The sequence below is a fragment of the Suillus clintonianus genome, assembly GCF_016758775.1.
Source record: "Suillus clintonianus strain FC179 chromosome Unknown DEU56scaffold_77, whole genome shotgun sequence".
NCBI lineage: Eukaryota > Fungi > Basidiomycota > Agaricomycetes > Boletales > Suillaceae > Suillus > Suillus clintonianus.
Genome location: NW_024539301.1, coordinates 35,709 through 59,261, shown reverse-complemented (window position 1 = coordinate 59,261; position 23,553 = coordinate 35,709). Strand labels below are relative to the sequence as shown.

The 23,553-nt window shown below is 49.2% G+C and overlaps 10 protein-coding genes across 10 annotated transcripts; 3 read left to right on the top strand and 7 right to left on the bottom strand.

Annotated features, from left to right (window-relative positions):
• Positions 1-365: 365 nt before the first annotated feature.
• DEU56DRAFT_822072 (uncharacterized protein) lies at positions 366-795 on the bottom strand. The gene has a single exon (XM_041354135.1). It carries the CDS (start codon positions 784-786, stop codon positions 556-558), a length of 231 nt encoding a protein of 76 aa, XP_041205061.1. The 5' UTR covers positions 787-795; the 3' UTR covers positions 366-555.
• A 482-nt stretch (positions 796-1,277) lies between these two features.
• On the bottom strand, positions 1,278-2,621 carry DEU56DRAFT_822069 (vesicular-fusion protein SEC17). The gene is made up of 5 exons (XM_041354134.1): positions 2,265-2,621; positions 2,034-2,214; positions 1,813-1,987; positions 1,491-1,764; positions 1,278-1,437 (listed from the first exon to the last, which is right to left on the bottom strand). The coding sequence occupies exons 1-4, from the start codon at positions 2,536-2,538 to the stop codon at positions 1,528-1,530; spliced, it is 867 nt and encodes a 288-aa protein (XP_041205060.1). The 5' UTR covers positions 2,539-2,621; the 3' UTR covers positions 1,278-1,437; positions 1,491-1,527.
• A 99-nt stretch (positions 2,622-2,720) lies between these two features.
• On the bottom strand, positions 2,721-5,016 carry DEU56DRAFT_538887 (uncharacterized protein). The gene is made up of 2 exons (XM_041346702.1): positions 4,029-5,016; positions 2,721-3,977 (listed from the first exon to the last, which is right to left on the bottom strand). Exons 1-2 carry the CDS (start codon positions 4,777-4,779, stop codon positions 2,953-2,955), a joined length of 1,776 nt encoding a protein of 591 aa, XP_041205059.1. The 5' UTR covers positions 4,780-5,016; the 3' UTR covers positions 2,721-2,952.
• Positions 5,017-5,676: 660 nt separating this feature from the next.
• Positions 5,677-6,773, bottom strand: DEU56DRAFT_862132 (uncharacterized protein). Its single transcript, XM_041355344.1, has 2 exons — positions 6,592-6,773; positions 5,677-6,512 (listed from the first exon to the last, which is right to left on the bottom strand). The coding sequence occupies exons 1-2, from the start codon at positions 6,659-6,661 to the stop codon at positions 5,956-5,958; spliced, it is 627 nt and encodes a 208-aa protein (XP_041205058.1). The 5' UTR covers positions 6,662-6,773; the 3' UTR covers positions 5,677-5,955.
• Positions 6,774-6,893: 120 nt separating this feature from the next.
• DEU56DRAFT_822058 (serine-tRNA ligase) lies at positions 6,894-8,854 on the top strand. The gene is made up of 6 exons (XM_041354133.1): positions 6,894-7,354; positions 7,466-7,536; positions 7,589-7,750; positions 7,800-7,923; positions 7,977-8,170; positions 8,228-8,854. The coding sequence occupies exons 1-6, from the start codon at positions 7,219-7,221 to the stop codon at positions 8,678-8,680; spliced, it is 1,140 nt and encodes a 379-aa protein (XP_041205057.1). The 5' UTR covers positions 6,894-7,218; the 3' UTR covers positions 8,681-8,854.
• Positions 8,855-8,887: 33 nt separating this feature from the next.
• On the bottom strand, positions 8,888-10,907 carry DEU56DRAFT_959331 (uncharacterized protein; the record flags this gene model as incomplete). The annotated part of the gene is made up of 9 exons (XM_041359303.1): positions 8,888-9,461; positions 9,515-9,565; positions 9,614-9,703; positions 9,760-9,933; positions 9,984-10,001; positions 10,054-10,421; positions 10,477-10,545; positions 10,600-10,811; positions 10,864-10,907. 9 exons carry the CDS (start codon positions 10,905-10,907, stop codon positions 9,147-9,149), a joined length of 1,341 nt encoding a protein of 446 aa, XP_041205056.1. The 3' UTR covers positions 8,888-9,146.
• Positions 10,908-11,696: 789 nt separating this feature from the next.
• On the top strand, positions 11,697-12,246 carry DEU56DRAFT_903392 (uncharacterized protein; the record flags this gene model as incomplete). The annotated part of the gene is made up of 3 exons (XM_041356636.1): positions 11,697-11,808; positions 11,866-12,005; positions 12,105-12,246. The coding sequence occupies 3 exons, from the start codon at positions 11,697-11,699 to the stop codon at positions 12,165-12,167; spliced, it is 315 nt and encodes a 104-aa protein (XP_041205055.1). The 3' UTR covers positions 12,168-12,246.
• A 510-nt stretch (positions 12,247-12,756) lies between these two features.
• Positions 12,757-14,514, bottom strand: DEU56DRAFT_915972 (uncharacterized protein; the record flags this gene model as incomplete). The annotated part of the gene is made up of 9 exons (XM_041357808.1): positions 12,757-13,071; positions 13,122-13,172; positions 13,221-13,310; positions 13,367-13,540; positions 13,591-13,608; positions 13,661-14,028; positions 14,084-14,152; positions 14,207-14,418; positions 14,471-14,514. The coding sequence occupies 9 exons, from the start codon at positions 14,512-14,514 to the stop codon at positions 12,757-12,759; spliced, it is 1,341 nt and encodes a 446-aa protein (XP_041205054.1).
• Positions 14,515-16,401: 1,887 nt separating this feature from the next.
• Positions 16,402-19,436, top strand: DEU56DRAFT_742828 (uncharacterized protein; the record flags this gene model as incomplete). The annotated part of the gene is made up of 3 exons (XM_041348968.1): positions 16,402-16,470; positions 16,526-18,882; positions 18,947-19,436. Coding segments are annotated over 3 exons (2,916 nt in total), but the record flags the coding sequence as incomplete, so codon positions are not given.
• A 199-nt stretch (positions 19,437-19,635) lies between these two features.
• DEU56DRAFT_915970 (uncharacterized protein) lies at positions 19,636-23,278 on the bottom strand (the record flags this gene model as incomplete). Its single annotated transcript, XM_041357807.1, has 6 exons — positions 19,636-19,818; positions 19,874-20,141; positions 20,190-21,036; positions 21,083-22,203; positions 22,253-22,517; positions 22,573-23,278. The coding sequence occupies 6 exons, from the start codon at positions 23,276-23,278 to the stop codon at positions 19,636-19,638; spliced, it is 3,390 nt and encodes a 1,129-aa protein (XP_041205052.1).
• Positions 23,279-23,553: the final 275 nt, after the last annotated feature.

Below are 23,553 nucleotides of genomic sequence, written 5' to 3'. Positions count from 1 at the left end.
CAATTTGATTTCAACTTGCCTTCGAAGTTCCCTCTCAGTCGTTCCACGTTGATCTAAATCTCTGCTCTCGACTTGGACAGCGATGGCGCAAGTCCTCAACGGATGCTCAGCCTCGAAATACCAACCCAAGGCATTCATTGCGCTGCGTTAACCTTTGTAGAGAATATCTGGGAAATAAACACAGTGTTTATGAATAGGTATGCATTATGTGATATTCCTCCACCGTAAACAGCTGCAATATGATAGCTAAGAGAGCAGATAGCAATGGGGACATATGTGTATAATGACATGAAATGCAGTCTTGAGGGAATAGAAACCTTAGTGGTGTGAATGGCTCAATATTTGGCAGGCCGACGACGCTGCTGCTGCTCCAGTTTGACATCTCCCGCGAGAACGTCCCTGAGCAGCACCAAGGCTGCTTTCGCTTCTTCTCTCTATCTGTGACACCTGTGTCCACGACCCGAGTCGCAATACCTTCCCGTGATACGACGGCAATACATGTTTGCCCAGTGACAACCTGCATCTTTGGATATGATCAAAAAAGTACGACGTGCATCACATCTCAAACTGTGTGGTCTCGAGCTGATAGATGGTGCGGGAGAGGAGCTGCAGAATAAACCAAAATCCCTGAATGAGGATCAACCCCTTTGATATTATATTCCCTTTGCTCCGGTCGCGGATCTGCTTTGCCGTCAGGGTCGAGCCACAGATAGATCTAGTGCGTATCAGGGCGAAAAGGTGGTCGGGCGATAGTGTTTGGCAGGGTTTCCCGTCCACATAAAGCATGAAACCGCCATCAGCGCAAAGAAGCTATGAGTCTGAGTCCACGTGTAATCTAAGGAACATATGAGAGATGTAGTTTAAGAGAGCACGAGTCATACTTGCCTTCATATTGTTCTGAATCATCGACCACCAAGCTCTCCTTGATTGGCTTAGCACTGGTGTGGGTTCCTTCATATCCTGGATTGGGGTGGTATGAACTGCGAATTCGGAAGAAAGACTAGTGCGGATGCGTTCACCTTCAGCATGCTTTACGAGAGTATGGACGCCGGCATGATCTTAAGAGGTAAGCAAGCCATAAGGACCCTTATTCAGGTTTTAAAATAGAACGTTGAGTTCACCTTCGTGTTGCTCTGCAGGTGCTTCTGCACGTTCATTAATATTGACTTAAAAAAGTACATACTCAGTCGTACAAAGAAAATGTTCAGTTCAGAGTGTAGGACTTACTTTCGGACCAATCTTTGGGACTCGAGTGGTGTAGCCAGGCTGGTCGATCTCGGAGTGGCGGGGCGGGGCGAAGCGAGGAGTATGAAAGTTAGCAGGTGACGGTCGTGCCGGTGGTACTCGATCGTATGTAGTACAACTTATGCATGTACTGCCCGTAGGTATAATGCATGAAATGGAATCATTTGATTATCTAGTTAACATTTAGTACTCCTGCTCGATGCGCTATGATCAGTAAGAGGCATACGGTGAACCGTCCGACGTACGTATATATTATACAGGTGAGCCGCGAATGGCATTCCATCAGAGAATATCTACCTCGTCCTTGAGTGACCTCTTGATCTTCAACAATATTCCTGTCTTCCAATTATCCAACTTCGTAACCTGGTCATACTCGAACACTGCTGACGTAAAGGATTGTTCATTGCCTTCCGTTACGAGTCCGCACATATCTTCTAAGAACTTGCATTCCCGAGTTGAGCTGAATGTAACATCTTTCGACTTGAACACCTCGATGTCTCGCTGTGCTTTCCCAACATCCTGAGACATGATTAGCATGTGAGTGGGTCACATCAACAAGAAACATACTCTCATGGCGAGTGCGCAAAGGCCTGAACGCAACCAGTAATCTTTCACGCTATACTTTGTCAAGTTCGACTTGAGCGCGTAAGTCGCGACCATGTCGTAAAGCTGTATGGCCCCTCTGTAATCTTCGACTTCAGCGCAGAGGTCCGCGGCATCCTTACGACATGCGCTAGCCGTTCTGCAACAAAGTAAGTAACTGTCTGCTCTGTAAAAACGGTACATACGCAGCAGCATCCTCCTGGTCATACCACTCAGCCGCTCGCTGGAAGCTTTCGCATGCCTTCGCAATGTCGCTCAGTTCGTGTTGGTAGATTTGGCCGATCTCCTTTTCTCTGTCTGCTGCCTGGCGGAACCTGCCCGCCTTGGTGAGGTGCATTATCGTGCACCCCAAAGCCTGGATCGCCACTGCAGAGCCAAATCAGCATGAGCTGCATCAAGGATGCGGGGAAACATACATTGAGGGTCATCTTTCTTGTACGCCTTGGCAGCGTTCCACCAAGCGTTTGCTGCATCGTTGGTTTCGTTGCACTTTTCTCTGCACTCCGCTTCTCTTGCAAATGAGTCGCCAGCCGCCTTAAATTGCTTCTCGAGCCGGAAAGAGTTGGCGGCTTGTTGGTATAGGTCTCCTGCCTCCTCCCACTTGGTCGATGATGAAGAAAACCATCCAGTCGATGAGTTTGACTTCTTATCCGCTTTTTCGAGGAGGATTTCTGCTGGTGATTTGGGCATAGTGGTTGTGGAGAGTCAGGACACTCTGAGTCTGATTCATCGGAAGGCGCATTTGGGGTTGGGCAACGCCCGCAGGTGTGATGCTTACATAAGTTCAAGAACCAGCTCACAGCCGCAGAGGGCTTGGCAAAGAATGCCATCTTCCACACACCGACACGCTGCTAAATATTCATATTCTCTCTGTTCGTAAAGCGTAAGTATTCGTGAATTCGTGCCAAGTATTCGTAAAGTGCTAAGTATTCGTGACGTGCTACAGGTCTGAATCAGGTCTCTATGATGATAAGTTTGCAGAATGATCAACGCTGCAATGGAGAAATATAGTACTATACGGTAAAGATCGTTTTGCTCATTTTACTTTGAGGATATGCGATATGCAGATACAAAGTCTTCATGATTAGCTGTCCAAAAATCGACTCAACTGCTGCTCTTCCCAACGACCACCAGGGCAACGATGAACAGCAGCATAATAACAATCCCACTCACAGCAGCAGCCACCCTACATCTCCTGATCCACGGACTCCTTGCCATCAAAAAAGGGCCACGAGGATGTGCCGAATGCGTCCCTCGTGAGTACGCTGGCGGCATTAAGCTCTGCACCGAAGGCGCCACGAAGGGATAACCGTGGTGCAACGGCTGCATCTTAAACGAGTCAACAGTCTGCGCGCTCTTGCCCGTCCACAAGGGCATCATGCTCCCGCCCCGGCCATAGCTATCATTCTTCTTGGCTTTTACCAGCCATCCACCGATGAGCCAACACCACGGCGCGATGAACCCAAGCCAGAACAGCGTCCGGGCGGTGTCGGATTTCTCAGTTTGCTTGGTCCATTTCTCGCTGGCCTGGCGCGCGCTAGAGCATTCTGTGTGCGAGCCGAAATATAGCTCTGATTCTGCAAAGCGACGGTCGATGAATGAAGATGACGTCGATTGAACAGATTCACGCTGGCTAGGAGGAGGGATCCCATCGTGATTGACCCGAGGCCGTGGTAGTGAGTATGAGGGTGGGTATGTTGAGGTTCGCGATGCAGGACGGGTAAGTAGGTGGGTGTGTGCTGGTGGAGGTAACTGGGGTATTTCTTGTTGATGTTCGGGGGAACCCTTAGATGACTCCGCGGTTCGGCTTGATGGGAGTTCCTGATCATCTAGGGGCTCATGATCCGGTTCTAGAAGCATAGCAGAGTACCTGCTTTCTCGAACTGCACCAGCTGACCGAGCTGTGACGAAACTCTCACGTTTCGTCGATTCATCGTCATCTGCGGTATCCTGGGGCAAAAGTGTGTCCGAGGGGAGGGGTCCGGGAAACGCTGGGCGTAGATCAAGAGGAGGGATAACAGGCGGTGTTGCCGATAACGAGTTGCCAGACTGGTGGGTCCTCGTCGACGACATACTTATGGACCTGTTCAGTGGGCGGGAGAGAAAATTTGAATATACTGGCGATGAACCTGCTTAAATCAATGAGTTACGAAACCAAACACTAGAAATCGCGCACGAACGTGGTGAGTCACCAACAAGCGAATCCTCTCGTCGCCTCGCAAACTGTGGAGGAGCGACCGGGGTGGTGGGCGTGGGTGTTGGGCGTGCGGTGTACATAGCCACTGCACTTGTTGGGGTCATCATTGAGGGACTGATCGGTGTCATCATAGTACCCGTGGTACCACTCGCACGAGAACCAGAGCCATCAGGGCTGCTCGGTAATGACGTGGTACGCTTCTCAGGTGACATATAGTCCTGCTCAACAATTGGAGAGAGTGGCTGCCCAAAGTACTCCTGCACCGGTACTCGCAATGAATGTGAGCTCTTAGTGGGGTGTAAGGTCCGCGTGCGTGGAACATTTGTTGGTGGTGAGGTGGGAGGTGGTGGCGGGAAGTGGTGAGGCAGAAGATTAGGTGCTGATGATGATGCGGCACGAGCAATCGAGGTCCCTGCAGCCCCTCCAAGCCAGGAAACTTGCGAAGGGGTTTTAGGTGATTCGAGGCTGCTCTGGGAAGATGATGCCGGCGTATGATGTTGCCAGTATGGGTAAGGGTGTGTTGGCACGCGGAGGCCAGGAGGCAGCGGGCGCTTACTGTTTGAGGGCGTAGTCGGGAGGGAGGATGTGCTGCCTAGGGCTTGGGAGCCCTGGCTCTCCGCAGAAGGAGGATTCGAGTGAACTTCGGTTTGGACATGTACCTGAAGTTGGGGGTCAGCATCTTGCTGACGCTGCTTGCCCTTGCTGTTGAATTCAGAGCCCATGAAGCGGAACATGGTAGTGGAGCAAATGCAAGATAGAGGATTGGGTTGGGTGAGTGGTTACAAAAGGTTTTCCTGCGAGTGTAGAGCCCCCGCGTGTGATCGATGGCGTGGACAGGTAGTAAGGGCGCTGAACGATCAATGGAGGTAAGTACGTGTAAAGCGTAAGTGCAAGGAAACCTCGGACGCATGAAACCAGTGTCAGGTATAAGTACCGTGTGGGGGCGGGCACGCTTGCTGTGAAGAGGTGAGGATTCCACGGAAAAGGGGGGCGTAAGAAGCACGAAATCACTATCAAGGCTCGTAGAATGAAATCGATTGCCATCGAGAGTAGGCGGCTGGCTGTGCAGATTATCGTGTGAGGAGGCTGACGGGCGCAAGAAAAGGCGTGTTTGCCTCACCCATGACATGAGGCGAGTACTACCATATCGGCTAGTATCTCATAAACCGTTGTGGATTACTGTTCGTGGTGAGTTAGCAGTTTTATAGATGGTCAAACTATTTCAGCCGCTGCATCGGACCGAGTCAGGTAGCAGGATGACGACAAACCTCTCCTCTCCGGAACATAGGGTGCTGAATCAAATGTGCTTGCCTGTTGCCTGTCAAGCGGATCATAAGTACTGTATTGAACGACACGAGGCGAATGAAAGAGTAGCAATTGCCAGGCTGCATGCAGGCCTACTCATGGCCGCCGCGTGAAATAGACATTCACGAGAAATATTCAGCACGTGTACATGGCTAGTGATGTGCGTCATGGCATGAGCCTGTCCAAGGAATGCGATTGGAGAAAACTAATGAAAAATAATTATCAATGTCATCCTTCTGTTCAGGGGAGACCGTACTAGAAGACCAACATTATTCTTGTCACGATGCAGTGCATGTGGCTGTACATGCATGTTGACACGCATCAGAGATCCTTCATCATGAAATCAATCAAAGCAATCGGTATCCTGAATACATTGATGTAAATCGCAAGCAACAGGGGAGTGAGGAATTAGTAGCAGTACGTATAAACAGCGTCAGGTATTGGTATCGTAAGTCGTTAGTAGAACCCTCTAGCTGCACCAACCAGCGTGCGATCTATCGTGTATCCATACATTCATCAACAACTAGATCTACGCACCAAGGGCGTACTCGTGTTCATCGATAGATATAGTAATGAACATTGCAAAAGCAAGAATATGGTTCGCGTCATACATCGGTCTCTGTGAGTGCTGGGGTTACATCGGCAGCAGGAGTGCCTTCTGTGGTAGGCACATCCTCGACGGGCAGGCAAGCAGCTGCCGAGGTAGGAGATGTCTTGGTATCATCCTTTGAATCATCCTCAGGCTGCCCCTCGTCCAAAACTACTTCAGATGAAGAAGCCACCGAATCGGCGTCCGAGTTATCTTGGGCGCCTTGCTTATCGGCCTTCCCCTCTGGAGCCGTAGCTGCTTCTTCTGTCGATTTGATGTCCGGTTGTGGAGCTCCACCGGGAGAATCTGGTAGAGGGATTTCCTCGGGGCCGGAGGATGAGTCCAACTCCTGAATCGTACCATCCAATTCCACATCCTTCACCCCCTGCGTCACTGACTTAACATCCTCTCCTTCCTTTTGATCCGGGACTGCTGGTATTGGAGGGGTACTGCCTTCAGCCTGCGTGGAGTCCCCCTTTAGTTTCTTAACACCCGTAGAAGTAGAGTTATCGTCATCATCCTCAACGAAACTGAAGCGCCTCTTCCGGCCTATCGTAGGTGCATTGGACGTTGCTGCATATCAGTAATACAAGAGCGAATCAGTTTCAAAAGACCATCAGATCACCATGTTGGGACATGAAACACGACTTACCATCATCTCTCCAGGGCCGATCTGGGCGTGGCAGAAATGAAGTTGAAACACGACGTATGAACTTGAACATTTGTATAGCACGTGTCAGGCGAAATGAGAGAGATAATAATCTGGGGTAAGCGAGGGTAATGATACAGTGATAGAGGCTGCAGTTGGGTGGCTGATGTACTACTACGTACACCAGAAACCGAATTTACAACAGTTCAACAGACGCGAACATTTGATCTTTTGTTGACAGTTGTTTGGTCATATGGACTTGATTTTTTTCGCCAAAGCAAAATTTGAAGCTCATCAAGTTGCATGCGAGCACGTACTGGAAGCGCTAGTACATGTAGGGCAAGGACTGCTATATTCTCTGCCATGTCTCTCGCAATGACTAGTTTCAACGGTGCAGTGAATGCAGGTATCGCGCTTACGTAACGTGATCATGACTCGAAAGGACTTGAAGGAGGAAGAAGATCAAAAGGATAGCCAACTTGAAGCATCTTGATTCCCGACGCTACTAGCTGTATCATACCCTTGATCTCGAGCACTCGCTATCTCCCTTTTCAATCCCATCGATCCTCGTCTTCTCCATCGCCAACGGTCCAGACCCTTAATCAAAACTAGAAGAGAAATCTAACTACCATGACACTTGACGTGACTAGCTTCATAGACAACAAAGGAGGGAATGCCGAGGAAATTCGTGAATCGCAGCGGAGACGAGGAGACTCGGTAGAGCTGGTCGATCAGGTCATAGATATGTATGCGGAGTGGGTGAAGAGTGAGTTTGATTACCTTTCATGATCGGCGAGCCAAATCGCCCTCTCAAAAGCACGATCTTGAGAGCTCTCGGTCTTGGAACATAACACCCGTGTGCTGATTGGATTTTAAGTGGATTTTGAGGCGAATCTCCTCAGCAAGCAGGTCAACGCAGTGCAAAAGGAGATCGCAGTCAAGAAGAAGGTTGTTCTTGATGTTTATCTATTCGCTTGCTTGAATTTATGATCTCTTATAGGCCAAACAACCAGCTGATGACCTTGTTGCTACCAAGAAGGAGCTAGATGCAAAGGTTGACGCGAAACGGAAAGAAACTCGCGAGTTCGAGGTTGAGATGCGGAAAAAAGCTTCGACGGTAGGAAACCTCGTGGCGAAGGATGTCCCTGTCAGCTTGACCGAAGTCAGTCTCCGAGTTATATCTCCCCTGTCAAACTGAGACAACGTTTTAGGATGATAATGTAACGCTCCGCACCTGGCATCCAGATGGTCCTAACGGTCAAGTAGAAAAGAAGACGGACATCATGCCTCACCACGAAGTTTTGCTCAGATTAGATGCAATGGACCTTGATCGAGGTTTGATTCTCGCTTCATTTATATTCTTTAAGGTATTGAGACCAATGTACCAGGTGCCAAGGTCGCAGGTCACCGCGGCTACTTCCTCACAAATGATGGCGTCGATCTTAACCAAGCCCTTATCACATATGCCCTTGACTTCCTCCGCAAAAATGGATACAAGAAAGTCCAACCGCCATTTCTCGTCAACAAAGACGTCATGGCAAAGACCGCGCAGCTTGACCAGTTCGACGAGGAACTGTACAAGGCATGACGAAGTTGGTGGATAGCGCTATTCAAAACTAATCGATATTATCATCCTCAGGTTATTGCCAACGACGACGAGAAATATCTCATCGCGACCTCGGAACAGCCTATATCAGCGTTTCACCAAGACGAATGGTTCGAAGACCCCAAAACTCAGCTTCCTATATACTACGCTGGATATTCTACATGTTTCCGTAAAGAAGCTGGCTCGGCTGGACGTGACATGTGGGGTATCTTCCGTGTGCACCAGTTTGAGAAGGTTGAACAGTTCGTGATCACCGCTCCAGAAGAGAGCTGGAATGCATTCGATACCATGTTGGGGAACAGTGAGGCGTTTTACCAGAGTTTGGGTCTCTCTTACCGCGTGGTGGCGATCGTCAGTGGCGCACTGAACCTCGCAGCGTCGAAGAAATGCGATTTGGAGGCGTGGTTCCCATTCCAAGGAGCATACAAAGAGCTTGTTTCCTGCTCGAATTGCACGGATTATCGTAAGTTGCATTCTCATCTGTAAACTTCTTGTTGATATGGACTCGGTGACATTACAGAGAGCAGGCGGCTAGAAATCCGGTGTGGTCTCAAGGCGAAGGACCAGCAACGGAAGGTCTACGTCCATATGCTCAACGGAACGATGTGCGCTACGGAGCGCGCATTATGTTGTTTGGTCGAGAATTACCAGACGCCAGATGTATGCCCTCTTTTTTTCTGCGACGCGAGGAATTGACGCTAATACTGCATGTGCCCTAAGGGTCTCGTTATACCTGAGGTACTCAGGCCATATATGCAAGGACGGGACTTCCTACCATGGGTTAAGGAGCTGCCGAAGAACTTGCAGAGAAAGCAAATATAGATGTCTTGTATAACCCACTTTGTAGATAACGGCGTGTATATTCTGTTTTGTGCTAGTTGAATATGGGACGCACTTCGTGTAGCGCATGAAACTTCTAAGAACACAGCGCATCATTATCACATCACCCGTTCTACAAACCTACGTTTTCCTGCAGTTGCCTTTCTGCCTTAAGCCATTCAGCAACGGCACCTCCTTCACCTGCCCAATTCCACTGGTCCACAATCTTCCGTTTCAGAACTTCTCTCTCCTCTTGTTCATTTCCTCGATCTGTTCCATCATGATACCCAGGCGAGAAAAAATCATACATATATCCTGTGCGTTCCGATTCACGCGCTACGCTTTGAGCGAATGGGAGACGGACATTTTGATATACTTTCAGCGCGGTGGGTACTTTATCCAACGTTGTGAGTGGGTGTGCAAGAAGGCGGCCGAGCACAAAAGCATCCTGCATACAATGTAAGTTTGCATATTATTGTTCCAAATGATGATCGTGCATACTTCGATTGCCTGACCAGCTCCAGCGCCGAGGTGAGGTCTCATAGCATGGGACTGCACAATCTCGTCAAAGGATTTTCAAGTCAGCGAATAGACACGCACCGCATCACCTATCAACACAACTTTGTTGCAAGTGGTTAGCGGTAATTCATTTACCACGTGAAGTGCCCATCTCGAGGGGTTTTCGGAACACTGCAAAAATTAACGTCGGTTGAGGGCGGCATGAGCGACTCAGCCCGGAGACTTACTTTCAGAAGGCGCTTGGCATCGGGCTCGAAGTCTTGATATGCTTCCTCAACCTCTTCAAGGGACACATTTGAAACCCAATGGCCCTCAAAATGCACACCGGCTTTCTGTTCATCAGAAACAAATGCCACGACATTGATTTGCGTTCCCCGTGAAACCGGAAACGAGACGATGTGCTATGAATGATTCGTAAGCATGCAGAGACCGTTGGATTACGATGATCTACCTTTCCTTTCCCGCAGAACTGCAAAATGAAAATTATTGCTGACGATCGTGACCGCTTTCTGAGGACTTACCATCATGAAATCCTTCAAAGCTACGTTATTTGGATCCATCTTGGAGAGCTTCTCTGCCGGAAAGACGCTACGGTAGACAAGTGTTCCGGTCCAAGATGGATCGCTGTAGCGTTTTATATTGCTTGGATCTACGATGCTTGGGTCTATTGTTTCGAAAAGCGTCTTCCGCACTGAGGAGCGGACACCATCTGCTCCTACTAACACGTCCGTAGTCGCAGTGCTATCATCAGCAAAGTGGAGGACCAGTAATCCTGGTGACTGGTTGTCATATTTAGTGAGCCGTTTATTAAAGTGCACAGTGCATGATGAGGGGAGGTTTTTCTTGAGAACGTCAACGAGATGCTGGCGGTGCATATTGGATGGCCCGTCTGTGAGAGATTTAGTCATCTTGCAACTGTCGGTTCAAAATGGGGTAGTACGGACATGGTTCAAAGATATAATGAAACCACTCATGACCACCCTCTGAGGTATTAGAATTTCTGAATATTAATCCTGTCAGAACGAATCAAGTAAAATGTGGTTGCAAAACAGGTTCTTTAAACAGACCATTACTGGAGGAAGAGGGCTTCGTCGAAACGTAGGACATTTCCTCGTACATGCCGAGTTCCTCCATGATCTCCGTCGCGCGTCGCCAAAGTGAAACCCCGGCCCCGGCGGTGGTGATGGTGTCATGCGCTTCGTACAAGTCTATGTGGATATCGCGACCTGCAAACTTCCCGATTGTAATGGCGAGGACAAGCCCTCCTATACCTGCACCACTGCACATGAAATTCAGTCTGTTTCACGTTCATGAGGAGTTATCCGACTTACCAGATTGCTACTCGAAACTTGGGAGAGCCTGATAATGGCGACATGGATAATATTTCGTAGCATGTGCCAATGTTTTAATGTGCGACTCTGGCCACCGGCGCGGAGAACATTCCCGCAGTTGCCAGTTGGTTGCGGCATTTGAGTCGCCAAGCTGCTGGTGTTATAGCCGCTCATGAAACCACATGCTGATATTTGTAAGTCAGAGCTCATACTCTGGGAATTCAGTAACTTATATCACTCGGCCGCGGCAAAATAATCACGCAGAAGTCACTCAATTCGCCCAGATCAGCGCTCCGCACTCACTTGGTGACTGCCCATTCCATTCCTTGTCAATAACTTAATCATGGAAAACACATACCAGCACATATCAGAATGGAAGATGACGGGCAAAATGGATACTAGTTAGCCATAGTGTCCTGGTCTTTTAATCGTGGAGATTGTCACGGTGCGGCGGTGCCTATTTTGATGGTCTGAGCAGTCTCGGAGTAACCCGTTCCGACGCCATTTTGAGTTTTGACTTGTGATTTGATTCAGACCTTCGTGACCATGACAAAGCACAATATTGGCCATCTACTATGTGCCTCCCAGAGGCAGCAGAAGTATGGTAGAAAACGGGTGCGTCTGCTCACATCATACAAAATCGTTTGCTAAACAGCAACGCCTGGGCAGTGAATTAATTTTAAGCTGATGATGTGCGATCATCCACTGCGGCGAGGGCTGCAAAGAGTGCGCGTACACTGACCAGCGAACTATGTGAGTTTGCACTGATATACGCAGCTTCATGTGAATTTAGAATCTAGTGATACTGGCAGAAGGAACCTCTTGAGCAATTCATGAAAGAAGTTGGAGAGCTAGAGAGGCAGCCAGATGTACTTTGGGAGGTGTGGTTCCCATTCCAAGGGGCATACAAAGAGCTTGTTTCCTGCTCGAATTGCACGGATTATCGTAAGTTGCATTCTCATCTGTAAAATTCCCGTTGATGTGGACTCGTTGACACTACAGAGAGCAGGCGGCTAGAAATCCGGTGTGGTCTCAAGGCGAAGGATCAGCAACGGAAGGTCTACGTCCATATGCTCAACGAAACGATGTGCGCTACGGAGCGCGCATTATGTTGTTTGGTCGAGAATTATCAGACGCCAGATGTATGCCCTCTTTCTTTCTGCGACGCGAGGAATTGACGCTAATACTGCATGTGCCCTAAGGGTCTCGTTATACCTGAGGTACTCAGGCCGTATATGCAGGGACGGGACTTCCTACCATGGGTTAAGGAGCTACCGAAGAACTTGCAGAGAAAGCAAATATAGATGTCTTGTATAATCCTTTTTGTAGATAACGGCGTGTACATTCTGTTTTGTGCCAAGATAGACCTCATTCATACACCGATTCATCACGTGACCTAGCGTGACATTTCAATGAATCTGCATATAACTCATGCACAAAGTGTGAGCAAAATCTGTTCCAAAATTATATGTGAACAGTCTGTAGCAGGCTGGACATGTTTTTTTTATGATCTAATGTAAGAAACTGAGGGACGAGTAGGCATTATATTGTCAAAATGTCCCAAGTGGACTCAGTGGAGCACCGCTACAGTCACAAATGGGTCACAAGGGTGAATTTGCTACAAAAATGCCTACTCCTTCAATTCGCCGAAAATATGGATTCTGAGTAGACCACTTTGTTATTGTAGTACATCCCTACAAGATCTTGGAACAGATGTAGCTAATTATAAGTTCAAAAAGAGTAACGAGCCAAAATCATGTATTCTATCCTCAAATCACGTGATGAACCGGTGTATGAACGAGGTCTATCTTAGTTGAAAATGGGATGAGTGCACTTCGTGTGGTGCATGAAACTTGAGGTAGAACACATCGTATCATTATCACATCACCCGTTCTACAAACCTACGTTTTCCTGCAGTTGCTTTTCTGCCTTAAGCCATTCAGCAATGGCACCTCCTTCACCTGCCCAATCCCACTGGTCCACGATCTTCCGTTTCAGAACTTCTCTCTCCTCTTGTTCATTTCCTCGATCTGTTCCATCATAATACCCAGGCGAGAAAAAATCATACATATATCCTGTGCGTTCCGATTTACGCGCTACGGTTTGAGCGAATGGGCGACGGACATCCTGAAATACTTTCAGCGCGGCGGGTACTTTATCCAACGTTGTGAGTGGGTGCGCAAGAAGGCGGCCGAGCACAAAAGCATCCTGCATACAATATAAGTTTGCATATTTTTCCAAATGATGATCACGCATACTTCGATTGCCTGACCAGCTCCAGCGCCGAGGTGAGGTCTCATAGCATGGGACTGCACAATCTCGTCAAAGGATTTTCAAGTCAGCGAATAGACACGCACCGCATCACCTATCAACACGACTTTGTTGCAAGTGGTTAGCGGTAATTCATTTACCACGTGAAGTGCCCATCTCGAGGGGTTTTCGGAACACTGCAAAAATTAACGTCGGTTGAGGGCGGCATGAGCGACTCAGCCCGGAGACTTACTTTCAGAAGGCGCTTGGCATCGGGCTCGAAGTCTTGATATGCTTCCTCAACCTCTTCAAGGGACACATTTGAAACCCAATGACCCTCAAAATGTACACCAGCTTTCTGTTCATCAGAAACAAATGCCACGACATTGATTTGCGTTCCCCGTGAAACTGGAAACGAGACGATGTGCTATGAATTATTCGTAAGCAAGCAGAGACCGTTGGATTACGATGATCTACCTTTCCTTTCCCGCAGAACTGCAAAATGAAAATTATTGCTGACGATCGTGACCGCTTTCTGAGGACTTACCATCATGAAATCCTTCAAAGCTACGTTATTTGGATCCATCTTGGAGAGCTTCTCTGCCGGAAAGACGCTACGGTAGACAAGTGTTCCGGTCCAAGATGGATCGCTGTAGCGTTTTATATTGCTTGGATCTACGATGCTTGGGTCTATTGTTTCGAAAAGCGTCTTCCGCACTGAGGAGCGGACACCATCTGCTCCTACTAACACGTCCGTAGTCGCAGTGCTATCATCAGCGAAGTGGAGGACCAGTAATCCTGGTGACTGGTTGTCATATTTAGTAAGCCGTTTATTAAAGTGCACAGTGTATGATGAGGGGAGGTTTTTCTTGAGAACGTCAACGAGATGCTGGCGGTGCATATTGGATGGCCCGTCTGTGAGAGATTTAGTCATCTTGCAACTGTCGGTTCAAAATGGGGTAGTACGGACATGATCCAAAGATATAATTAAACCACTCATAACCACCCTCTGAGGCATTAGAATTTCTGAATATTAATCCTGTCAGAACGAATCAAGTAAAACGTGGTTGCAAAACAGGTTCTTTGAACAGACCATTACTGGAGGAAGAGGGCTTCGTCGAAACGTGAGATATTTCTTCGTACATGCCGAGTTCCTCCATGATCTCCGTCGCGCGTCGCCAAAGTGAAACGCCGGCCCCAGCAGTGGTGATGGTGTCACACGCTTCGTACAAGTCTATGTGGATATCGCGACCTGCAAACTTCCCGATTGTGATGGCGAGGACAAGCCCTCCTATACCTGCACCACTGCACATGAAATTCAGTCTGTTTCACGTTCATGAGGGGTTGTCCGACTCACCAGATTGCTACTCGAAACTTGGGAGAGCCTGATAATGGCGACATGGATAATATCTCGTAGCACTGTGTGTCAATGTTTTTATATGCGACTCTGGTGTAAGCCTAGGCTTACAACCTCACCAACAGACGACGTCATCCTTCGTAGAAGCATCATCACAGCTGATTAGAGTGTTTTTGCTAAGGATTTTTTGAAGAATTTCACTAACTTAAGACCCGTCCAGTTTACACCAAACCTTAACCATTGGAGTTGTCAGATGTTAAGTTACTTTTGAGAACCTTATTTTTTGCCACTAAGCCGTTTTAGACCTATGTTAGCTCACCAAGCCGTTGAGTTGTTCCCCGCACGGCGGTGACGACGGTGACGATGGTGACGACGGTGACGACGAATGTATGCAGCGCACCACTTTTCTATTGAATATGACGTGCGGTGTGTATCACTATGAAACCAAAAGTAGGTGATGACTTGAAGTCACTCAACTTGCTCAGGTTCAACGGATCAGCGCTCCGCACTCACTTGGTGAGTGCCCATCTCATTCCTTGTCAATAAGTTAATCATGGAAAACACATACCAGCACATATCAGAATGGAAGATGACGGGCAAAATGGATACTAGTTAGCCATAGTGTCCTGGTCTTTTAATCGTGGAGATTGTCACGGTGCGGCGGTGCCTATTTTGATGGTCTGAGCAGTCTCGGAGTAACCCGTTCCGACGCCATTTTGAGTTTTGACTTGTGATTTGATTCAGACCTTCGTGACCATGACAAAGCACAGTAGCCATCTATATGTGTAGGCAGCAGAAGTATGGTAGAAAACGGGTGCGTCTGCTCACATCATACAAAATCGTTTGCTAAACAGCAACGCCTGGGCAGTGAATTAATTTTAAGCCGATGACGTGCGATCATCCACTGCGGCGAGGGCTGCAAAGAGTGCGCGTACACTGACCAGCGAACTATGTGAGTTTGCACTGATATACGCAGCTTCATGTGAATTTAGAATCTAGTGAAACTGGCAGAAGGAACCTCTTGAGCAGTTCATGAAAGAAGTTGGAGAGCTAGAGAGGCAGCCGGATGTACTTTGCCACTTCGAGAAGGGTCGGAACGTTGACTAGCTGCGACTACGCCTGGTGTTGAAGCGGAAGACAAGTTGTACGTATCCCATCCATCTACTCAAGCTTCTTTTCTGATCGTTTTCAGTGGCAGCAACGGAGGCTTGACTTCAACTCTTCGCCTATCTAAGCTTTACCCGTGAAGCTGAATAGGCAGCTCTAAGAGAGTTTGAACGAGAGTAGTCGGAGTCATCACGACACAAACTCTCACCATTTACTACCACTCTCACAGAGCCCAGCTTCTTCGATATGATTTAGGGATTTATGTGTCGTGGCTCAGTATCTTTTAACACAGGAAACAAGGGCAACTCGAGCTGTGCTAGTAGCTGGGACATACTAGGCGTTTATTTATAGAACGAAGTTGGATGTACCCACCAAGCGCCCACTCTACTTGGCCATGATTATGCTTCCATAATACTTTGTTTTGAGCAATTTGGATAGACGCAGCTTGCTGTATACACGAGGTGCGCGGCACTCAAGCCTTTTGTTTCATCCCCATGATGTCGTGCCAATACTACATTCAAGGTCGTTGTATTTATGGAGCGAAATGCAAGTTTAGCCACGAAATTCAGGCAAGTTTTGTTCAGAAATTCTGGGTAATGTACTGAAGCTTGTCATTATAGGGTAGCCCAATAGCGCACACTCAGCATGTTGAAGGTGCCGAGTCGAACCGTACTACTGTCAACAGCCCATCCAACCACAAAGGTCGCCGTCGGCACACCGGCCAGCCCAGGGCAGCTGGTCTACAGGCGCAGCGCACCATCTCTCAAAAGCCTCCCTCGGATAATTCCGGCCATGCGTCTGTTGGGCCATCCCGAGGTTCCAAGGTGTGTCGCGCTTGGAAGGCCGGGACGTGCACGAGAGGTGCCAAATGCCGATTTCTGCATACTATTGAAGTACGTGGATCTTTCGGGTGCCTCTGTTCCTTGTATTGAGCTTGGGGACTATCAGGAGCATCTTGAAGATGTATCTCGCCAACAAATGGAAACAGAAGCAAACCTAGCTGCGCAGGTTCGCGCAGCCGAGATTGCCAAAGCTCGTGCAGTTGAGATTGCTGAAGCTCGCGCGACCGAGATTGCCAAACTTCGTGCAGCTGAGATTGCTGAAGCTCGTGCAGCTGAGATTGCCAAAGCTCGTGCAGCTGAGATTGTCAAAGCTCGCGCAGCTGAGATTGCCAAAGCTCGTGCAGCTGAAATTGCCAAAGCTCGTGCAGCTGAAATTGCCAAAGCTCGTGCAGCCGAAATTGCCAAAGAAGCCGCTGCGAAGACAGTCCAGAGCGTTGTGCTTGGATCCATCGTAACATTCAGCGCAGGCCTTGAATTATCTCACATAATCACCGGATTCGAGTGCTGCACCTTGCATATTGCAAATCTGCCTCCCAATGTGCGGGAAGACGAAATCACTGCGCTGTTCACAAGCCGAGGCCTTGATCGAGGGCGCTTCCACCTTGTTAGCGTCAAGCCCATGCCAGGTAGCGGAAAGCTTAGCGCTGAAATCATCACAGACGCTGAGTCCGGGCAAGCACTCTCGGTTGACCTCGGTGGCCTCGAGTTTAGGGATGAAGTTCTGACTCTCGAAGTATCAGGCTACAACAGTCCCGGAAGTATGTCCGCGACGACTGAACGCGACAGTAATGTCCTTACGATATCCTGGCGTGTCCCTTCCGTGCGCTATGTCGCAGAGTACCCTGTTACGGTCAATGTGACTGCGAAAGCGCGGGAACTGAACCGCCAGATGTGCTCTGGGCGCCGGGTCAAAGCTGAGGTCAACACCATGCCACCCGGTCGCTTCGTACCAACATTTCACGACAACTCAGTCAAGATTAGTTTCCTTCCGCCGACTGTCTCTGACGGAGAAGTTGAAAGATTCTCTGGCTCAGACGATGTCAGGCGGTTGGCTGTGAAGGGTGGGGTTTTCAGCGATGACGTCGGCCATATCGCTACCACATTGCGGGATGATATCGAATGCATCTCTCCTGGAACCCTAAGGTCGCTGGAGCCACTGCTGCCGACTCCAAACCCTGATGGTATCGTTCTAGTCCGTGCGCAGTTTTCTTCTTGGGAGGACGCGGACGCGGTGCACACCCGTCTTCTTAACCATCGCATCGGGAACGTGTCTTTCTTGTTCCGGCTCCCGAATCCCACACAATACTCGATTACTATCTCCACTGAGCAGTTCCGTGCACAAAAGTCTTTGTGGGATGCCTTGATTGGTGGCATCAAGGACAAGCGTTCGTGTATGCTGCACATTCATGAGCAGGGACCCGTTGTCCGGATGCGCTTGTCCGGCTCCAAGAAAGAGGCCATGGGCGCACTTAAAGTTAGAGCGGAAGGCCTGATTGCAGGCGAGAAGGTGGAAGGGTGGCACATGACACTCGGATATCCAAACAACAAGTTCTTGCGTTCGGTTTTTGACGACACGGGCGCACTCCTACGTGCAGATTGGAGACGACAGGTTTTGAAAGTTTATGGAGAACCAAAAGCTGTTGACCAGGCTCGTGAGCTGATCAAAGCCAAGCTAGAGCAGCTCTCGTCCCTCGAGTATACCAAAGTACTCGCGAAACAGTCCGTTCGATTTTTCCTCAAACATGGAATCCCAGAGCTGAAGGAAACCTTTGGAGAAGACAACGTTAAATTTGTTATATCTGCGCGTAAAATCACAATCTCGGGTGGCGAGGAAGCTCGACACGCCCTTGAGCGCTTGATTCAAGGATCGCTCAGTGGACCACAGATCCTCCCGGACCCGTCGGGACAGCAGTCCTGCCCTATCTGCTATGATGACATATCCGCCCCACTTCGTCTTGGTTGTGGGCACATCTACTGTGCTCCTTGCATGCGTCATTTCTTGACATCCGCTTTGGACTCTGGTCAGTTTCCACTCACGTGCATGGGTGATGAATCCCAGTGTAAAGTCCCCATTCCTATTCCCACCATCCAACAATTCCTCCCTCAAACTTCCTTCAACCGCCTGCTGGAAGTAGTGTTCAACACGCATATATCTCGGCATCCACAGGAATTCAAATATTGCAAGACACCAGACTGCAATCAGATCTACCGTTCCACCGACCCTAACACTACGGCCGCGGGTGGCCAGTGCCCTTCATGTTTCTCAAACATATGTACATCGTGCCACGAGGATGGCCACGACGGCATGAGCTGTGCCGACTACAAGCGAACCGGACGCGTTGCTGAGGAGGAGCGACAAACGGAGGCATGGCTCGCAGCTCAAGGTGGACGCGTAAAGAAATGCCCAACTTGTCAAGCGCTGATCGAGAAAGTGGATGGCTGCAATCACATGACCTGTACACAGTAAGTTGTCCTAAACACGCCCGTAGTACTTCTGTTTTCATTTTATTGATTCGCTCGGGCACAGGTGCAAGAGCCATATCTGTTGGCGATGCATGGGTGTCTTTTCTGCCGATACCATATACACACACATGAGGAGTGAACATGGCACGATCTACGACGAGAATCCCGTTGATGAGCCTGTCAATGTACAAGAACAGCAGTGGCTGTTCGGATTGGCAGCGCAGCAACGTCAGCAGCAGGAAGAGCTGCGAAGGAGGGTAGACGCGGCGAGACGGGATGCGGAGGAGATGCGATTGGCAAACGTGGGAGAAGCCGCGAGACGTGAGGCAGCAACAAGATTGGACGAGGCGAGACGAGTGGCAGACGCGAGACGAATAGTAGAGGCGAGGATAGAAGCAACGAGATTGGAAGAGGCGAGACGAGTGGCATACGCAAGGAGAGAAATAGCGAGACGGACTGCTTTGGAAAATTACCACCAAGACGCGCCACAGTGGGGCGTCCGGGCGCCGACGAGGGAACAAGAACGACCAGGCTGGGGTTGCACCATCATGTAAAGTGTGACGTCAAACGGATGAAGGGGATGTGTCTAGTCAAGATTCTCATTACACAGGACGATGTATACCAAGCAACAGTTACAAGTACAGATACATGAGGTTGGATGTGATGTAAAATAAATATGCAAAGGCGAATACAAAGACAAGCAAGATCGTGGACTTCCACTCCTCGATCAGACGGATAACTATAGACAGCATATTAATCGACCAGTTCGAAATATGTCCTGAACATGGACTCGTGGCATAAGGATGTGTTGGATATGACGCCGTGCACATGCATGAAGAGGTTGGGGAAACGGCGGGTGAAGTAGGATAAGAAGCCTTCTGGCATGGGTCCTAGATGCCGCTTAACATGATCTGGGAGATCTTGATAATGGTGTTTCTTCAAGTGCACATTAGCTTCTGGCAGAAAAAAAAAAGTACACGATTTGACTCACTTTATTTCGCAGAGCCCTTAGTAAATCTTGCACAGACTTGCCGTCGTACTTCCGGTACTTGCCCAGGTTCTCAATAAAAACCTTGTCTAACCGTGCATGCCAATCTTGACCAAGGACATCAAAAGCGCCGGTTTCGAGGATGATCAAGTTTTGGTCACGGGGGTCTCGGCACATGATCTCGAAGCGATCTGATGCGTCTTGTAAAAAGTTTAAGCGACGTCCTGAGTCCCAGAAAAAGGGATGTAGAAGACATGATGCCGTGACGGGCCTAGACAGATGATAAACCCCATAAATAGACCATAGATGAGAAACGTACCTATTGTAGGCTTCAGGATCTAGCATTTTAGTAATTAAATCTACCGCCTCCGAGCCCTCTTCTCCGAACTGCTTCAGGCCATCTAAGGATTTGGTATTTTTTAGAATGTTGACCTCCCGCTCGAACCGATCCCCAAATGGATGTAAGCCGTTAGTGAGGACATAGTAAAATAGGCACCCCAGCGCAAAAATATCAACGGACTTAGTCAGTCTCGTTGGCTTGCCTGATGTTGACCCATTCACTGCAGTGCTGACGCTACCTCGTGATGATTGTGAATGGTCATCACTCATCGAGTCGTCAAGCTTCACTTCCCCCCTCAGGATTTCAGGCGCTCGCCATCCGACGGTGCCCGCAGCCATGGCGCCATGTGCTGTCGGCAGGAAACTCGTTTGGTCTACCTCGAGCTTCTTACATAGGCCAAAATCGGAGATGAGCATCCTCCGCCCGCCATCTCTTCCCGACGCGCCCTTCTTCGGTGCAGATATGAGAATGTTTTGGGGTTTGATATCGCGGTGGACAATCTTGAGTGAGTGCAGGTGGCGGAGCCCGGATGCTATCTGACGGAGGGCACGCTTTGGGTCGAATGAGTTGGATATCTCGCGAAACTGGTCAGGGCTCTCAATGACGTCGGCGAGGGAGGCGGGGCAAAGTTCGAGAGCAATGTAGAGAAAATTAGCATGGGCTTCTTGATAGTAGTATCGAATGACATTTGGGTGATCGTCCGATTCTTGAAGAATATCAACCTCGCGGGAGGCGAGAGTGACAAAGTCTTGCAGGAGGCGCTTAACAGCTACTGCACGCCCCTGGAGGGAGCCTTGGTATACAACCGTTCCGTGAGAGCCAAAACCTTGGACGTGTTAACAGATAAGACATATTTCATGATCAATACTCACCTAGTATAGTATCGGACACGACCAGGGAAGATGTGGCGGCCTGCGGCGTCTGAGGCACCACGAGTGTGGGAGAAGGGGTATTCGGGTTGTCTTTGACCACAACCTCAGGAACATGGCCGTTAGCATCCCTGTCATCCAGATCATCCCCCATGCCATTGACGGCTACCCCTGTGCCCTTTCCTTTCTTGCCTCTGCGCCCACGTCGAGGGCGCTTCTTCGGCGTTGCATTCTCCCTGTCACTATCCTCTGCATCTCCAATATCAATCACTGCCATGCTGGGGGTATCAGGTTGTTCAAGCTCTGCGAAATGGGTGGTGGGGTGCAGTACGTGAGAAGGGGTGTCGTCTGGTGATAACGCAGGTCCTGAGTTGATGGTAACTGGTGCGGGTTTGGAGGGAACCGGGGATATCTCCATTGCGAGTGTGACAGGGGTATCCGGGTGAGGAGGCGGTGTTGTCGCATCTGAATCCGTCTTTCCACTTGGAACAGACGCCGTAGCGGGCGCCATCTGAAGCCTCACGCGGGGAAGCTTTGACCGGAATATAAACCCAGCTGCAAAGGCAGTGGCAAGCAACATGGAACCAATGGTAGAAATGGGGGATGCTGGACCGATGACCTTCGTATGTGCATCAGAGCTAGTGCCCGACCACGGCATCCAGCCTGGTACGGTCACGGATGTGTTGTCCCTGGGATCTGACAGGGTGGGTATGGCCTCTATGACATCGATTGGTTGATTCAAGTTGTCGCCAGGAGGCAGCATCGCACCAGGAACACCTGGGAGTTGTTTGTTATTCAAAGACGAATCAAGATGGTGTTTACCCGTGAGGCAGCGGGTATTGCCTGGATCACGTTCGCATAGCTCTACTAGCTTGCGCCGCCGAGTGATACCGTCGACAGACTCGATGAGTTTGTGGTTGAATTCGGTATCGCCGAATGCGGTAAGCGGGAAGTGGTCCACACCCATTACGTAGAGTGACTTTGTCTCTTCCACGAGTCCAACATAAGCTGTGTTGATGTCAAGCGAGGAGACATCTGATCCGCGCAAAATGTCAGGACGAGGTTGCAAGAGGACGAATGGATCTGGTTTCTGAGCGCTTGACAGAACATCAAATACAGCCACTCTGAATGAAATATTAGAAACATTCCGGTGATACGCACGACATTCCTCACATGGGGCTATCAAAATGGTTTGTCCACATGAACTGCGCTTTCTGCAGAGAGTATGGACCTGTGGAGTCATTTTCATGTGCTTTGAGTGAAACTATTGTGCCAGAGGGAAGGGAGTCGATGTATGTGCTGTCTTGCGTCTTCCGGTACGCCGCTTGCAAGACGTTGTCCTGATTGTTGGGACCATATGTGGAGAAAGACAGATTTTGTATAGGAACCTTCCGACCATTGGGGGTATTTGAGCGGGTGAAAATGGATAGTTGGTAGTCTTGCGAGGAAATAGTGTTTAAATGCAATTACTAATGAAAGAAATGAACACCTACCGGTACGTCCAATAAAGACCTCTGTCGGAATGACTTTCTCCTTGTTTGGCATATAATCTTCAAGCTCATCCAGGTCAAGCTCCTCTTTATGGCTGAAATTTTCAAACGGGTCCCAAGGGCACTCAGCATTAATGGCCTTGACTTTCCCGGTTTCCAGTTCTATGGACAATAGGGATGTCTCTTTCTTTCCCACGAAAACCCGTTCGTCGTCATCCCGGGCGAATTTAAAGGGTGACATCTCGACAAGCTGTGCCATGGAAAAAGAGAGGCGCTGGAGTTTACTGCTGGGGGTAGCCATCACATATATGTCGCCCGACTGTGGTTCGATTATGTACACCTCATTATGGGCGTCGTCATCGTCCGTCAAGTCGGAGTCATAGGTGGCATGTTTAGTACGAACGAGCGGCGCAAGGCTGGACGGGGCTTCGTGTGCAGGATGGGACATGGACCAGAGTTTCTGTCCAGAGGTACGGTTGAGCGCGTGGAATCGACCATCAACAGAGGCAACGAGAACGACATCGAGCAGGGTTACATCCTCTTTATCCTCCGCAAACGATGCCCTGCTTGAATGTCGAGCGCTAACCACTTTAGTGTCGGCACCGTAAGAGAGGGCGTTGTTGAGACCAGCGTGTAGTGTGACTGACTGGGCGAGACATATTATTGCGAATAAAACGATTATGGTTGAGAAACAAGATATAGAGGCCATGGGTTCATATGAGGGATTTTCTCTCCCCCATTGACCGACGCAGATGAAACGTTTAGGACGCTGTGCAGAGTAAACAGGCGCAATGATTTATCCCGACATCTAGACCACCGGCTGGACCGCAAGACTAGCCCGGCATTATTGGAGACCAGCGCTGTCCTTTAATATCGGTCCCACGATACGGCATTCAATTCATGACCGCGAAACTTAGATTCAAGTTGGCTTACTGCTTGTCCTCACCTGAAGTCTAGCTTAACGTAGCTACGAGAAGCTCGTGC